Source organism: Marmota flaviventris, chromosome 6, assembly GCF_047511675.1.
Source record: "Marmota flaviventris isolate mMarFla1 chromosome 6, mMarFla1.hap1, whole genome shotgun sequence".
NCBI classification, from domain to species: domain Eukaryota; kingdom Metazoa; phylum Chordata; class Mammalia; order Rodentia; family Sciuridae; genus Marmota; species Marmota flaviventris.
In genome coordinates, this window is record NC_092503.1 from 23,308,312 (window position 1) to 23,325,401 (window position 17,090).

The following is a 17,090-nucleotide window of genomic DNA, read 5'->3' on the forward strand; positions in this document are numbered from 1 at the left end:
TTGAATGTTTGAGACCTTTTATAATTTAGATTGTTTTATAAATTTACTTTGCATAATGAGATTGGATGCTAAAAAGGAGAAAATTTAAATAATGTTCAAAATAAAATTTCTATTGATACATTTCAATTTACATGTAATATTAATTGGCTTGTTATATTGTTAAGATATATAAATACAAATAGAATATTCATATATTCAAATAAATGTACATGAAAATTCTATTTAGTTAATCTTAACTTTATAATGGGTTATTTTAAATAATGAAATTCAAGAAGAGTGCAATAAAGATTTGTAATTGAGTGAAAAACAAAAATGTTTGTTAGGACATAAAACATTTACTAACTATGGTAATGAAACATTTTTCATGGTGGGTGAAAGTTTCTTGCTTTGCAAGTGCATGGCTTTGCACATGTACATATTATATCAACTTACAGCTGATCATTTTATGTGGTCTTTGACTAATTTCCTGGTTATTTTTTAATTTTATTCTTTAATAACCAAGAATAGTCAGATGTTTTCCCAGTGAAAAGAGTGTGATTTAGTTACTCCAGAACTGAGCCATTATTTCTGAGCAGTTTATTTAGACTCAGGTGGTAGTGATTTGGGAGTTATTTTGCTTGTATGGGCATTCTATTTAAAAGAATGTGTCAAATCAGGTGGAGTGATGCATCCTGTATGTGGTTTCAGTCACTGAAGTGGAAGGATCACTTGAGCTCAAGAGTTTGAGTTCATATGAGACTTTGTATCAAAAGAAAAAAAAAAAAAAGAAGTATCAGATTTTTATTTAGGAGTGTCAGTACTCAATGTAAAACCCCACCTTTATTTTGCATTAATAGATTCTAGCAAGTGAGTTTCCAAAAGAAAAGAAAAAAGGTAGGTAATTCACTTTGGAAAATTGTCAGTTCTCCTACAGGTGCATAAGCACTGTGACTAGCAATTTCACACCTGGGATTTATTCAAATGTGCACCAGAAGGCATGTACAAGAACAAGCAAAGTAAGTTAAGATGAAAACAGGGTCCATAGTGGTTTCTTTGGGGGCTGGTGATCAGATTGCTCGTTCTGAATGGTGGTTAGATTGAGTTTAACACATAAGAAGTGTGTAGGGTGAGGGGCGTAGCTCAGTGATAGACTGCTTGACGCCCCCACCTCCCCACCAAAATAAAAAGTATATGTAAGGTAAGAAAAGAGGATGATAGAAATAAGAGTGAGAAGAGGGTTCAATTCATTTATTTCGCCCTTCGTCACTTGTTTGCTTCCTAAATCCAACACTGAGGACTTGCTAACTCAGCTCCCAAATCGTCAGAGACCCAGGAACTTCTTGCCTGGGGCTCCTCCCGCTGGGAGGCGGGTAAGAATGGAAGTATATAGGGACTCAACGTGCGAGAAAGGGCTCAGCTTCCTTCCAGATCCGTACAACGGGACCTGCGGAAAGGAGCTGAGTGTGTAAGTGTGGGACGAACACACAGTGGCCGTGGCCCTGCGCGGGCGCTGCTTCTCACAGCTTCAGCGTTGACAGGCTGGACAGCGCCAGGGTGACTTCTGCTGCTCCTCTTGAACAGTGGGATAGGTGCTTCTAACCCTAGAGTGACAGATCTTTGTTCGCCAAAGGGCTTCTCTCCGCTTGCTATCAGCAAGAACAAGCCACTGCAAGACGGAACAGAGACACCACTGCTTTGCTTGATTTATTTAATTCTGAGCTAGCGGTGGCCAATGTAACCCCTGCCAGAGTGCAACTCTGGAGCTGTGGACCGACTTCTCCCCAGTCCCTGTGTGCTACGGGGACACCACAGCGTGACGGGTTGCTAGCGAGCAGAAAACTTGCCAGAGCGAGAGGGGCATCAGTTAAACCCAAGGAGTGTGCATTGCACTTCACGGGGCACCCGGACGCTTGAAAACTCCAGCAGACTCTCCCGGAAAGGACATCATGCCTCCCAAATCTTTCCCCAACCTCTCCCTGTTCATCGGAGCCAATCAGAGCGATTTCGTTCCCGAAGTGTCAGAAAAAGATTTCCTGCCGGGCTCCGACGGGACCACCGCGGAGTTGGTGGTCCGCTGTGTGATTCCGTCCCTCTACCTGCTCATCATCTCGGTGGGCTTGCTGGGCAACATCATGCTGGTGAAGATCTTCGTCACCAACAGCGCCATGAGGAGCGTCCCCAACATCTTCATCTCTAACTTGGCGGCGGGGGATTTGCTGCTTCTGCTCACCTGCGTCCCGGTGGACGCCTCGCGCTACTTCTTTGATGAGTGGATGTTTGGCAAGGTGGGCTGCAAACTGATCCCGGCCATCCAGCTCACCTCCGTGGGGGTTTCTGTGTTCACGCTCACTGCCCTCAGCGCAGACAGGTAAGACCACAGGTAGCAATGGAGTGTTGGGGAGAAGAGGACATGGTGGTGGGGGGAGCGGGGAAGGAAAGAGGGTGGGGAGGATGCTAGGAAAGGCTGAGAGTGGAGAGGGAGATAAGGAGGGAGGGAACGAGAAAGAGAGAATGGGGGAAGTAGAGTAAGTGGAGTTAAAAAGGACTGAGATATGAAGCTTGAAAAAAAATTACAAAAAGTTAAGTAAAATAATTTAAAGGACATTACCTTTAATATTGCCTATCCTAGTTCCTCTATTCCTGTACATACTTTGGAAATCTTTATTATCTCTTTCATAGAAAACCTATTGAACACGTGAAAGTGCAACTATTTTGTGGGATCCCTTTGTGTGTGCCTAAACCTTAAAAGTGTACTTTCCTTACTCAGTTGGGAAATACTCTGATATGTTAAGAATGTCTGCTTTAGTATTAGGGATATATTTTAGATTTCTTTTTCCAAATAAGAAGCATCATTTACACACACAAATTATGTACTATTTATGGAGGTGAAACAATAATAAATGTTCTTCAGACAGATGCTTTTTCCCATTCTTCCTATTTAATATTTGAAGTCAGGTTATTTTATTTTTCACAGATAAAACAATGCTGTAAAATATGTCTTTGATATCCAATATGCTTTTTACATTCTAACAATGTGAAATGTCTATTATTATACCTGGCAGATTAATTGGTTCAACCTCCTCCTTTTCCATGTGTAGGTATTGAAGCTAAGGGAATGTAAGTCCACTTGAAAGAATGGGGAGGAAAATTCTAGGCCTCCTAACCCAGAATCCAGTGCTGCTATCCAGAATCATGCCTTTGGGTGTTTTAGCAAGAGGACTAAGTCAGGCAGGGGACAAACTCTATGATTAGGTGTCATTGCATGGAGCTGTGGTCTAAATTCCCTGAAAAAGGGGGAGGGAGAAGAATTAAGCTATTTAGATAAACATCTTGGATAATTAAGGTGAAATTAACTCTTCTCTTTAATTTACATATTAAATTCTTAATGAAAATGAGTCTGGAACTGAATTTGATGGTATTTGCAATAATACCCTTTTTTTTAACTTAGGCATTCACCAACACTTCGTTGAAGGAAAGATAATATTCAGTGGAAAGCTGAAAGTCATTATTTTTTAAAAAACTGGAAATGATTTACTTAAGTTCATATAGTATATTCTCTAAAACTGTAATCCTGGAGAACTGGGTGACTTTTGTGCAAATGATTTACTTTTATCTTTTAAAAAATTTTCTTTAACTTCCAAAACTAAAATGTGACGTTTTAGTTTAGCTGCTCCTCTGTATGGGAACCACTTTAATTAAAAAGTTAAAAAAAAAAAAGTCTAGTTAATTATTTTAACAAACCAATGATTAGATGTGACACAATTGGAATTACTATTATTATACTTTCTTTTTAGAACATGACAGTAGCAAAAACCAGGGCTTGATTTAATTCCCACAAGTTTTTTCAAATTATTGTCATGGAGGCACACAGGTAAATTTGCTCTGTTTAGGGTTACAAAAATGCAAATCTTCATATAGTTAGTATTTTTTTTTTTAGTTTTATATGCATATAAGTTACTTTGTGCATATAGCACAGATATTTTAATTATAATGCTAAAGAAAGGTGGGCTACCCTCTACTTGGACCACAATCTACCTTTGTCTATTTTCAACTTGTTCCAAGGAATTTAAGGCAACTTACAAAACAACAACAACAACAACAACAAAAACAACAACAAAAAAAAAAACCCCACAAACAACACATAACAGAAATAAAAGGGAGGAAACCATAAAAAGGGAAATAAAAATGGGTAGGAAAAATAAAAGTTGAAAAATATAAGATGACCCATACTTCACAAAATATGAGTTATAAAATTTTCTGAGTGCTATCTAGTTGCTAACTCAGGAAGGAAAATTTGCTTTTAATAGAAAGAACTCAGTTGTTTTTATATAACCACAGAAATAGGATGAATCATAAATTCTGCACCTAATTCATTGGTTTGTTATCAAGTGAAGGTTGTTATATTTGATTGCTAGAAATTAGATGTCTTTAACACATTGAGCTCAATTACATCCAGCTCTTTTCTCTTTCCTTAGGACCACCATTTCCTGACTTAGGAAGCTGCTGTATGATTCTCACAGTATTTATAGTATTGCCATGCTTTATATTGCTCTATAGTTTTTGAAGATTATTCATCCACCTTGATCTGAAACCTGTGGGACTATAAATAAGGAGAGCAGGCACACAGCTGGAGTTTATGGCACCTGGGTACTAACCTTGCATCTGTTATGCCCAAATGTTTACCTGGAGAAAGATGATAAAACAGCACAATACCTATGCTCACAAGGCAGTGTACTCCTCAGTTGCAAAATAAGAATAACATGTTCAACATGGAGTAACAGATGCTAAAGGCAGGCATCTGATTCTTCAAATACTGAGCTTCTGCAGGATTTTAACTGCTCTGTGCAGCTGCTAAATGTGCACCCATTGCACTGAACAATTTATAGGAAGCCTGTGGCAAAGATGCCCATAGCTGTACCCTGTCTTTTTGAAAAATCATCTCTAAACCTGGCTGGTATTCAGAATTACCTGAAAACCTTAATAAATGCAGAATCTCATTTTGTAGACATTGCATTGCTAAATCTGGGGAGAAACTTAATAATACTCTTTATCTTTTCTTTTCCAGTTCTCTAGGTGATTCTGAAGATGGACATATATTAAGCATTGTTAGCCTTCTCTACATTTCTCACCACCATTTCCACTTCTACCTAATACCTAATGACGCCTACTTCATTCTACCACAGTTGGTCTTAATAAGAGATCATCTTTTTATTCAGGCAACATTGTCACTTATTGAGGACGTACTGTGGGCCAGGTATTATATTGTGTACTAGAGATACAGCAGAGAGAAAGCCCTCTCTTCTGTTGCATATAGTTCACCCTTAGACTCTTGTTGGTTTTTTTTTCCCTGCCTGATAAATTAAAGTTTGAATAAGAAAAGGAAAAAAAAAAAGAGAAGATAATGTAACTAGAAATATTGTGGAAATGTGGAGATGGAAATTTTGAGGTGTTGTAAGAGATAAAACATAATCTAATTTTGTATTATGATTAAATTTCATTATCTCTTTACATTAAATTTAGACTGTACACAGATAGCAAGATTCACAATAGGAATTGACAAAGAAATCTCTTCATTGATACTTAATACATGAATAGTGATTATGATTTTCTATTTCTATTTTTTTGATTAATTATTCCCTACTATGCAGTTAGGGATGACATTCTAACACTATTCATAAGGGAAAATGTAAATTTTTACAAACACCTGTTGTGCTAAAGAGTTCAGTGAAACAGTTTTTATAGTGAGAGACATTTTCCCCACATTTTATATGAATATTTCAAGGAAGTATGATAAAGCATGCCCATATTTATATGCAATAGATGGTTTTAGTTTTTACTTTCTATGCTTCTAAAGATGCACATGCAACAGTGGTTGGTATATAATACATTCTTTGATGCTTGTGAGCTGTGTTTCAGTACTAATAATAACACTGTACTGTGTTATTTTCAACTGCAGTTTCTAGTTTTGTAGAATTTGTACTACTGCCCTTTCATTTAAATATGTGTCCTTTAGAGAGGATTCCTGGGTTTGAGCTCCTTATCTCACAAGAAGTAACTCAACATCTTCCCTTTTGAAAAGATTGTCTTACCCTTGTCCCAATCTTGCTTGAAAGCGCCTTGCTTTTCTTAAGTGAATAATTTTATATCTGTTGCAAACAATCTTATCAGACTGAATGATTTACAGTTTCAATTCTTATTTGAAGTGTCCCAGCATACATTATTCATACCTGCTACGGTATGAATGTTTATGTCTTCCCTCAAATTAATTTGATTAAATTCCAACCCTCAAAGTTATAGTGTTGGGTGTGGGGATTGTGGGAGGTGATCAGGTCATGAAAGTAGGGCCCTCATGAAAAAAAAAATAGTGCCCTTATATAAATAATTCTAGAAAGACCCTTGTTACTTCCATCATGTGAAGGAGAATCAAAACGTCACTGTGCATGTACTAGGAAGAGCATTGAATCTTCAAGCATTTTTTTTTTAGACTTGCTGGTCTCCAGAACTATGAAAAACATATCTGTGATGTTCATGAGCTACTCAGTCTAGGGTATTCTGTTATAGTAGCCCCAATTAACTAAGATAGTGCTTCTGCAATAGCATGTGCTTACACATTGTGGAGAGAAGTGACAGTTTTCTTCTACTTTATAAATACACAGAGGGAGTTCAGAATGCCATTTGTGATTTTTGATAGTCCAAAAAGAAGGCTTGATCTAATTGAAGAGATCACCTATCTGCCTTTTTAAAATCTTCCTCCACATAAAAATAATTTATAATCTTGTTTTGTACTTGTTTCTTAAATATGAATTATCAATCAATAATTATCTAACTTTTGGGAAGAGATTCCAGCACAAAGAGATAAAACAAACAAAAAGTGGAACTATGCAGGAAGGTAAAGATTAATTTTTTCTGTTTGAATTTCATAAATAATATAAGAAAATACATGTATAACAGTGATATGACACTATGAAAAAAAGAATGATTTGAAAACAAGAAAGAACTTTTATTTGAACAACCAACAATAAAAAAATTAAAAAAAAGAACTTTTATAAAACACAAGTATTGTAGTAGAAATAAAAGCTTTATGATAAAGGATGAAAACTAAAACTAGTAAAGTATCTTAGAAAGTAAAACCATAAAAAAGGTAGAGATATGCTTGATGAATTGGAAACTGAGAAAGAAGAAGCACTGAAATGCAAGAACTGTGTTTCCAATTATACAGGAAGATGGTAAAGGAACATATAAAAATACTAAATCTAGGTACATGGGAAATTATGCAAATGAAAAAATGAACAAGGATTAAGTCTAGGATAATCAGAAATGCTAATAAGAAAAAACATCCTAATATATGATCTTAGTATAGTACTTTATTCTGAAGTGAACAAATGATTTCATAACAATAATTTTGTATCACCTATATTTAATAAACACCATGCAAATGACTAAATCAGGACATTGGGCTTGGAGTGGGGTAAAGATAATATAAGAGGAAAATCTTGAACTTCCACAAAAAATGTTGAGAACTGATATTAATACTTAATTCAAGAAACAGTATATTGTTTAGAAATAGGACAGTAAAGATATGAAATTTGTTTTAATCCACGAGTGGGATGAAACTGGCATTTCTATTTTTATTTCTAATTTAAAAAATAAAACCTCTGAATGTATTCATCTGATTTAAAAAATAGAAAAATATAGCTCATTCTAATTCTTCTTTTATTTCCTTAAGAATATGCAATTAAGAATAAGGGAAAGTAACACTTTCTACCATGTTGGAAACCTGGGGAATGTGCACTGTACATGCTATACATAATTCAGTGTGATTGCTATACTGTGGCTCTCCTTTAATTTCTCTGCATTTTGTTTCATATGGGAAGTTCCTCTAGGTTAAAATATGAATTGCACCCTTCCCCATGGAGGGTCTGGAAAGATCACTTGGGTGAGTCAGGACGTGGGAGGGGCTGTTTGGGGGTGATGTTGAAGCTGTGAGCTATTCATCTCTACTGGGGAGTAGAATCTTAACAGACCAGAGAAGGAGACCTAACTGGTTGTCATGAGTCTTGGAATATGCTGACCTTTATGAGCATCAGAAAAATTCAAGTTTAAATAAGGAGAAGGTACACAGAAGTGACATGGTTAGGATCTGCTATTTGTCTGGCTCTTAACAGATGTTTTTTACTTTTTTCCTAATATCTCCCCCACCACCACACATATACACAAAATGAGCAAAGTGTTCTTGTCTTCACTTTACAAATGAAGAAAATTCAGATCTCAAGTGATTTTCCCAGAAGATATCAGAGATGTGATAATAATTCAGATTTGTCTGACTAAAATCACTTTTTACTGCATCTTGTTATCTCCTAGACAGACTGCAACTTAAAATGCTTCTGAATACAAAAATAAATAAATTGAGGCCTGCATACAATTTTGATTTGTTTGCACCATCATTATGTCAATAATGTATGTGAATGACTTTGCTGTAGAAAGTTTTGAACTAAGTTGTGTCCTGGAGTATGAATCCTTTACCACTAGTTATAATTGATGTGTGACCACCAGTAGTACTTTTGGTGGGATGAGAGAGACTTTTAGGAATTGCTGGTATGAGCAATAAAGAAAAATTCAAGCTATAAGAAAATACTGTTCCATTTTCAATTCTATTTTTTTTTGTGGTACTATAGATTGAACCCAGGGCCTTGTACATACAAGGCAAGTACTCTATCAACTGAGCTATATCCCCAGCCCTATTTTCAATTCTTATGATTGGATTATAGAAAAAGTTCCAATTTGGATTAGTAGCTAAGATTTATTATTGTCTTTAGGAAGAAAGTTGGAGGTCTGAGGCTCAGAAGCTGTAGAATATCAAGGTAGAATATAATTGTATTATACTATGGACATTTAATGTCTTATGGATGTAGCCTGTCTATAGCAATGACAATAATAAAATTTTGAAAATAAAAGAATTTAAACAAGAAAATTCAATAAATGATGATACTCAATGAAAGGTGAGACATGTAGCAGTATGTATAGATGAAGAAAAAATTGTGAAATAGGTAAACAGAAGATAATTCGAGAAATCCCAATTTAAAATATTTTTTCTCTTTTCTTGTCTTGCATACTCATTATCAGTGGAAAGACTTGAGACAGAAACACCAGGGAACTTAGTTCTTCCATACACTACCAAAGACTCAGGTAGCAAGAGAAGCACTGGTACCTCTTTCCAAGTGATATTTCCTTCTTTATTTTTTTTTTAAGGAATAATTCGAGATGAATTGTCTTTCTAGGTACAGAGCCATAGTAAACCCCATGGACGTGCAGGCATCGGGGGCTTTGCTGTGGACCTGTGTGAAGGCCGTGGGCATCTGGGTGATCTCCGTGTTGTTGGCAGTTCCTGAAGCTGTATTTTCAGAAGTGGCACGCATTGGCAGCTTGGATAATAGCAGCTTTGCAGCATGTATACCTTACCCTCAGACAGATGAATTACATCCAAAGATTCATTCGGTGCTCATATTTTTGGTCTATTTCCTCATACCACTTACTATTATTAGCATTTATTATTACCACATTGCAAAAACTTTAATTAAAAGTGCACATAATCTTCCTGGAGAGTACAACGAGCATACGAAAAAGCAGGTAAGCTTGGTAGATGTGTGTGCTGGGAATGAGTTGGTCGGAATAAACAACTGCCATTTGTGTTGTATTTAGTGGCTCTTTGTTCCCTGAATGGTGAGGAGACCATAGGACCTGCACTGGCTTTACCTAGAAGGGATGTTGGTTATCTCTAGTGTGTGTTTGTGTCATAGCCCTGCAAAGGTCCACTGGATCCAGTCTACATGTGTCTGTGACTATGACTTGCATTCCCTACATTAGAAATTAATATCTTTGAAGATTTTTATTTACATACAAATGTTTATGCAGACAGCAACATTATAAAGTCAAAAATTTCACATATTTAATACAAATTTACCTAATTTTTGTCTCTTTCATCATTCTACTAAGGCTGACAAGGGATCTGGGAAGAAGATGAACCAGAAAAGACTATAGGCACTGCCTGGGATATGAGTATAGGGCTTCAGTGGGATGCTGGAATGTGAGGCTCTGATAACATCAGAGCAGCAGAGAGGGAATAAGTATCAATCCAGAGTTGGCTGAAAATACTGGTCTAATGCAAATATATAAACTTCCCTAAAAATTACATACTATTTAAAAAATTATAATATGTGTCTATATGCTTTTCTTTTCTTAAAGAATATGCAGTATTAATTTCAGGTAAAACTGTGTTGACTCACAAAGAGATACAAATTGTGTTCTTGTGGGAAAGTCTTTAGTAGCACATTTGTATAATTCTGGAAAAGACCTTCTAAATGATGTTGTTATTACAGGGGAGTATGGTTCCCAATCTGAGGGCAAACAAATTTTTTAAAAAATATTTATTTTTAGTTGTAGTTGAACACAATATCTTTATTTTATTTATTTATTTTTATGTGGTCCTGAGGATTGAACCCGGGCCACTCACATGCTAGGCGAGTGCTCTACCACTGAGCCACAACCTCAGTCCGAGGGCAAACAAATTTAATCTGAGATTATTAAAATTACTGGGATGTAGATAGAATAGTAGACTGGATCCTCTGGAACCTTTGTTAAAATTTAAAAAAAATAGTTGTCAATAGATCTTTATTTAATTTATATGTGGTGCTGAGAATCAAACGCAGGGCCTCACATGTGCTAAGCAAGGACTCTACCACTGAGCCACAATTGCAGTCCCCTCTGACACATTTAACAACAGCAAAAACTGGTAAAAATTTCTTGAGTGGAAGGTAACCACCATTAACTGATAACCATCAACACTGAAGAGCCACATCTGCTCTAAAAATTTAAAAAAGTCAATCAGTCTTTAAAGATAGTATTAGGTAAATTAACAGATTTGGATTCTACGTATCTGGCATCACTGAGGCAAAATGTCCAGCTCGTAGGCTCATCAAACATTTTACTTCTGTAATGTGATTTCTATCTCAAATTGGACATTTGTGTTTTGGGTTTTGATTTCTAAAGATGAGTTCTTCTCATACAACATCATCCCGTACCTTTTTTTTTGTTGTTGTTAATGGATTTTAAATCTTTTTTTTAGTTGTAGATGGATACAATACCTTTATTTTGTTTATTTATTTTTTTATGTGGTGCTGAGGATCGAACCCAGTGCCTCCAACAAGTTAGACAAGCACTGTACCACTGAGCCACAACCCTAGCCCCAATGGTTTTTTGTTCTACCTTGTCTTTGTGAATTTGCCTATTGGCATCCATAAACTCTGGCAGAGGTAACTGGGTCATCTGCCAAGAAGTCATCTCAAGGCCCCCAGCCTACTATACTCTAAATCTCCTGGTATAGATTGCCATGGAATTCTGGTACCCATATTCCACCTGCTGGGAAGGACACTGCTGGATAACCTAGATTTCACATTGGACATTGCTGAATCATCTAAATTAGGCCATGGGGATACATCTGGACCACTCATGTTGCTTCCCAAGGTCAGCTCTGTTTTAATCCTAAAACTTTCCAGTCTTCTCTGGAATATTCCAGTTGATGAAGAATAGTTCTACCTAAAAAAACGTGATGTCTACCATCATTGTCTTTTGATAAGTTATGTTTCCCCATTGTACTGATTTATATAAATATTCAGGCCAAATGGACAAATAACTGTTCAAACTTGGACTTTTGATGTTAGATATAATCCATGATTATTTAAACATATCAAAATAAACTCTACTGTCATGTATAACTAAACAGAACAAATAAAAATACTAATGTTTGGTATCTGAATTTTGTCTAGTTTCACATCTCTAAAGATATTCTTATAAAACAGTGTATATAACATAAATTTGATGAAAAAAATGTATTTTCATTTGTAAAAGTGATCTAACAGTAATGTTTACAGTGTTCCAGATGCTTTGATTTATGTGAGTTAGGAGTTTAAATTTCAAGTTCCTTTTCTTTTTTGTGTGTAGTCAGACTTTAAAAAAATCCATTTTCATATATCATTTTTTTTCCTAAAATGCCCAGATTTTAAAAGAATATCTAAACTTGAATATATTCCTTGTATTCTTTAATTTAGTGTACTTAATACAAACAGAAACGACATATTTATACTGAACACAATGAAAATTTAAGCCAAGGAAAGTAGTTGGAAAATAAGAATGTTTTCAGATCACAGTTTTAACATGAACACGTAGCCATTTGAATAATTTACCATTACCAATTAAATAATAATTTACCATCTAGTCTTATGTAAACTCAATGAAAATAGTGTAGTGATCAAAATGGACTTTACCAAGCTGTTAAAATAATCATTTTGTTGGAAAAAATACATGTTTTATGTTTATGGAGTTATTGTCATGCTTTCATAAGCTTCACTCTTCTTGTGTAAATTTTTAATGTGACAACTCTGTTTTCATTTTAACCAATGGGACTATTTCCTTCTGCTTTTACAGATGGAAACACGGAAACGCCTGGCTAAAATTGTGCTGGTCTTTGTGGGATGCTTTGTCTTCTGTTGGTTTCCAAATCACATTCTCTACCTGTACCGGTCTTTCAACTATAAGGAGATTGACCCATCTCTAGGTCACATGATTGTCACCTTAGTTGCCCGAGTGCTGAGTTTTTGTAATTCCTGTGTCAATCCATTTGCGCTTTATCTCCTCAGTGAAAGCTTCAGGAAGCATTTTAATAGCCAGCTGTGTTGTGGGAGGAAGTCCTATCCAGAGAGAAACACCAGCTACCTCCTTAGCTCTTCAGCTGTACGTATGACATCTCTGAAAAGCAATGCAAAGAACGTGGTGACCAATTCTGCGCTACTAAATGGGCACAGTGTGAAACAGGAAATGGCACTGTGATTATGGCCATTCAACTCACTTCTTCAGAAGAATTTTCTAACTTTCCTATTCCTATTGAGCAGAGAAGAACTCTTAAGTAATTTCTCCATTCTCAGTTAATTCGTTAGACATTTTAATGATCGACTCAGAAAAGGCAAGAAACAGTTTACTCCGAATGAAACTTTAAATTGCATTACAGACACCCATATGCTACACACGTATCTCATATTAAAAGTGATTCAAAAACCAATTTAATATGTGTATAGATGAAAATTGCTTCAGGATTTAGGCTGTGGCTAGAGCCAACTCTAGCATATTTAACTTAAATTTGTTTTCTCTTGAAGCATAAAATAAATTACTATATTGAGTCAATGATTCAACAGGGGGAATATTGAATTCCTATTATTAGGAATACAAGTTATATTTTCCTGGTGAGTACATTTTATTCATAACTAGTACACACATGTGCACACACACATACGTATTAGTAAAATAATGGAAAATAAAAAAGTGGAGCTTAATCACAAATCAATGTTTATTGTGATTCCTTGTGTGATAAATCGTAGCTTATAAAAGTAGCCTATATCTGTAACTTCTAGGAATGTAATGTGAAGGTATGATGACATTTGCATTATGAATTATAAATAGGTGTCATAACAGTATGGTTTACCTTATGAATGTTAAATTGGTTTCATGTGCCCCAGATTGTAAAATTATGACTCAGAAATTTGCATGTCTTTGTATACATTGCTAAATTCTTGACAGTTCTGTTGATTCTGTGTAAATGTGATAAGATTTGTGTAATTCTAGTGAGTTCTCATCCTCCTTGGCAATAGCCAGTTGACAAGTATGTGAAATCTCACTTAAGCAATTTTTCTATGCATGATATCACAGTTTTCTCTGAATGAATATCTTGATTTTTTTTTCAGTAAAATGAAAACATGATCTCAATAAAATCCTAAAAGCTAGCCCCTTCTTAAGCATGTATCAATAAACTTAATATTTGAAACAATGTATTTCATACTATTGCTTTTTCCCAGTTTGCTGAGATAACTGTTTAAATATTTATATTTAAGCTCTTCTTTAAATACTGCTAATCCATTCCATTTAACATATGAAATTTTCAATTGCATATAGCAATTGGAAAAATAAACACAAGAAAATTGCCTATGCTATTTGATGCCAATTAGGACAACAAGCACAAATAAAATATTTTCTGTGTTATAGGAATACTCCCAAAGATATACATGTATTATTTAACTCAGTCCTCAATATAATCACTGAGGTGAAAAAGACTAGGATCCAGTTTTGGCAGGGTATAAACTTATCCAATTTGGGGGCATCTTTTTTGTTTTTCAAAAAAGTATACAGTTTTGCAAATTAGATTAAAACATCTGGTGTTGTGAACACTTTATCAGGATCCTATTAGGCTTCATTAACTACATGGTACATTCACCTCTGAAGTAGGTCTTTTTACTATCTTTACTTTATACATTAAGAAATTGAAGCCCAGAGATATTAAATAACTTGAAGAAGATTAATCAGCCATGTGGAAGAGCTGGGCTATTACAGCAGATACCATGGCGTGATGTGTGCATCTCACTATTCCACTGCCACTAACCGGTGGCTTCCCATTACCTTGAAGAGTTGTTCTTCATCTGTAGACAAACTGTAGATCCTCCCATCATAAAGTCACACAAATAGCATTCACAGGATTTACATTGATTTTTAAATCTTCCAAGGATCATCCATTGAAAACTAAGGAGTCAGAGCCTCAGAGTAAAAATGTTGCTCAATGCAGAACTTTTCTTCTGGATGGTGTAAGATGATGGTACATACAGATGGAAATATCAAGATACATAAGCATATATCTTGAATAGTCCTCCTAGTTTAATATATACATATATATATATATATATATTTTATATATATATATATATATATATATATATATATATATATATATATATAGTGTATACAGATGAAAACACTGCAATATAGATGAACACATATCTTTCAAGATAAATATGTATATGAAACTATATATTTATATATGAAACTAAGGTATATGTATGCATATTAATCGTAAATTCCTAATAATTTAGTTTAAAAGAATAATGTTGTTATATAACCTAAAAATCAAATTTGTTTCACAATAAAAAACAATTGTTTATAAAATATTTTAGAAAATTTTGACTTAACACCTATTTTATTAAAAATATTTTTCTGTAATGACAAATGATTGAAATGGCACCACAAGTTTCTATTTTTCTGTTTTTAGAAAGAATAATCTTAACAATAGTCACATATCAGAGCATATAATATTATCAATTTTTGTCTGCTTATAAAATATTCCTTCTGGCTGTTTTAAGTAGATATTGAAAGTCAGAGTTTCTTTTAGTGTTAATCCTGCTTTCTAGAGACTCAGTCAATACTCTTACAACTCTGTTTGCAAATTAAGCAGGTTAAAGATTATCTGTGGAGACTCTTTTTAAAATTTGACTATTGCACCTTACTGTTGGGTTATAATGTTAATCCACTCACTTCCTGTTAGGATTTCTTATTTTCAAAAAGTTCTGTGAATTGGGCTGGGGATGTGGCTCAAGCGGTAGCGCTCTCCCCTGGCATGCGTTTGGCCCGGGTTCAATCCTCAGCACGACATACAAAACAAAGATGTTGTGTCCGCCGAGAAGTAAAAAAATAAATACTAAAAAAAAAAAAAAATTTGAGCCGCCCCCTCCCCCTGCTCCGGCAAAGTAGAGGGAACTGTGACCACCCACAGAGCAGGCCCAGCGGCCTGCTGAGGGGCAGAGCCGCCCCCCACCCCCTGCACCGACAAGGTAGAGGGAACTGTAACCACGCACAGAGCAGGCCCAGCGGCCTGCTGAGGGGCAGAGCCGCCCCCCACCCCCCGTGCCTGCCAGGTAGGTGGAACTGTGACCACCGACAGAAAAGGCCCAGTGGCCCGTGGCGGGACAGAGTTTTCAATCACTCCTGCAAGGTAGGCGGGCCTGCGACCCACTGGCAGAAGAGGAGCAGCGGCCTGCTGAGAGGCAGAGCTGCCCCCTCCCCCTGCGCCGGCAAGGTAGAGGGAACTGTGACCACCCACAGAACAGGCCCAGCGGCCTGCTGAGGGGCAGAGCCGCCCCCCACCCCCCGCGCCTGCCAGGTAGGCGGAACTGTGACCACCAACAGAAAAGGCCCAGTGGCCCGCGGAGGGGCAGAGCTTCCAATCACTCCTGCAAGGTAGGCGGGCCTGCGACCCACCGGCAGAAGAGGAGCAGCGGCCTGCTGAGAGGCAGAGCCGCCCCCTCCCCCCCGCGCCTGCAAGGTAGACGGAACTGTGACCACCATCAGAACAGGCCAGACCTGCAACCGAAAGACAGAACAGGCCCAGTGTCCTGAGGAAGGGTAGAGCCGCCACCCCCCCCCCGCGCCTGCAAGGTAGGCGGACCTGAGACCCACTGGCAGTACAGCCCCAGAGGCCTGCAGAGGGGCAGTGCCGCTGCCTGCGCCTGCAAAGTAGGCAGAACTGCGACCACCGACAGAACAAGCCTAGCGGCCCGCAGAGGGACAGAGCCGCCGCCCGCGCCTGCAAGGTCGGCGGACCTGCTACCGACCGGCAGAGCAGGCCCAGCAGCCTGCCGGCGTGGTAGGCACATTGCCCCAATTGGAGAAGGGGCAGAGCCACCGCCCGCGCCTGCGAGGCAGACTTTGCAACTATACAAGACCAATATAAATATATAGGGGGAAAATTCAATAGCACAACAGTTTCACCAAGTAGAAAGGAACGCGAACAGTATGAAGAGACAAGGAAAGAAAGGACCACAAGCAATGCAGGTCAACTCAACGTTAGAAGAGGTAATAGCTGCAGCATATGGAATGTCAGATAAAGAATTCAGGATATACATGCTTCAGATGATCTGGAGTCTCAAGGAAGACATCAGACAGCAAAATCAGACAATGAAAGATCACTTCAACAATGAATTACATAAACAAATCCAAGAAGGAAAAGATCAACTATACAGGGAGATAGAGGTTATAAAAAACAAACAAACAGAAATCCTAGAAATGCAGGAAGCAATAAGCCAACTTAAAAACTCAATTGAGAATACTACCAGCAGAGTAGAACACTTAGAAGACAGAACATCAGACAATGAAGATAAAGTATTTCAACTTGAAAAGAACATAGACAGCTCAGCAAGACTGTTAAGAAACCATGAGCAGAACATCCAAGAAATATGGGATAA

At 36.9% G+C, this 17,090-nt stretch overlaps 1 protein-coding gene across 1 annotated transcript; it reads left to right on the forward strand.

The window, feature by feature from the left end:
• The first annotated feature begins 1,925 nt into the window (after positions 1 to 1,925).
• On the forward strand, positions 1,926 to 12,861 carry Nmbr (neuromedin B receptor). Its single transcript, XM_027938537.2, has 3 exons — positions 1,926 to 2,347; positions 9,258 to 9,606; positions 12,460 to 12,861. Exons 1-3 carry the CDS (start codon positions 1,926 to 1,928, stop codon positions 12,859 to 12,861), a joined length of 1,173 nt encoding a protein of 390 aa, XP_027794338.1.
• The last annotated feature ends 4,229 nt before the right edge of the window (positions 12,862 to 17,090 follow it).

Excerpts from the sequence above, each read along its gene's own strand:
- Nmbr (XM_027938537.2), top strand. The coding sequence starts at position 1,926 with ATGCCTCCCAAATCTTTCCCCAACCTCTCCCTGTTCATCGGAGCCAAT. Across the intron at positions 2,348-9,257 it reads ACTGCCCTCAGCGCAGACAG|GTACAGAGCCATAGTAAACC; the intron begins GTAAGACCACAG and ends TTGTCTTTCTAG. Across the intron at positions 9,607-12,459 it reads ACGAGCATACGAAAAAGCAG|ATGGAAACACGGAAACGCCT; the intron begins GTAAGCTTGGTA and ends CTGCTTTTACAG.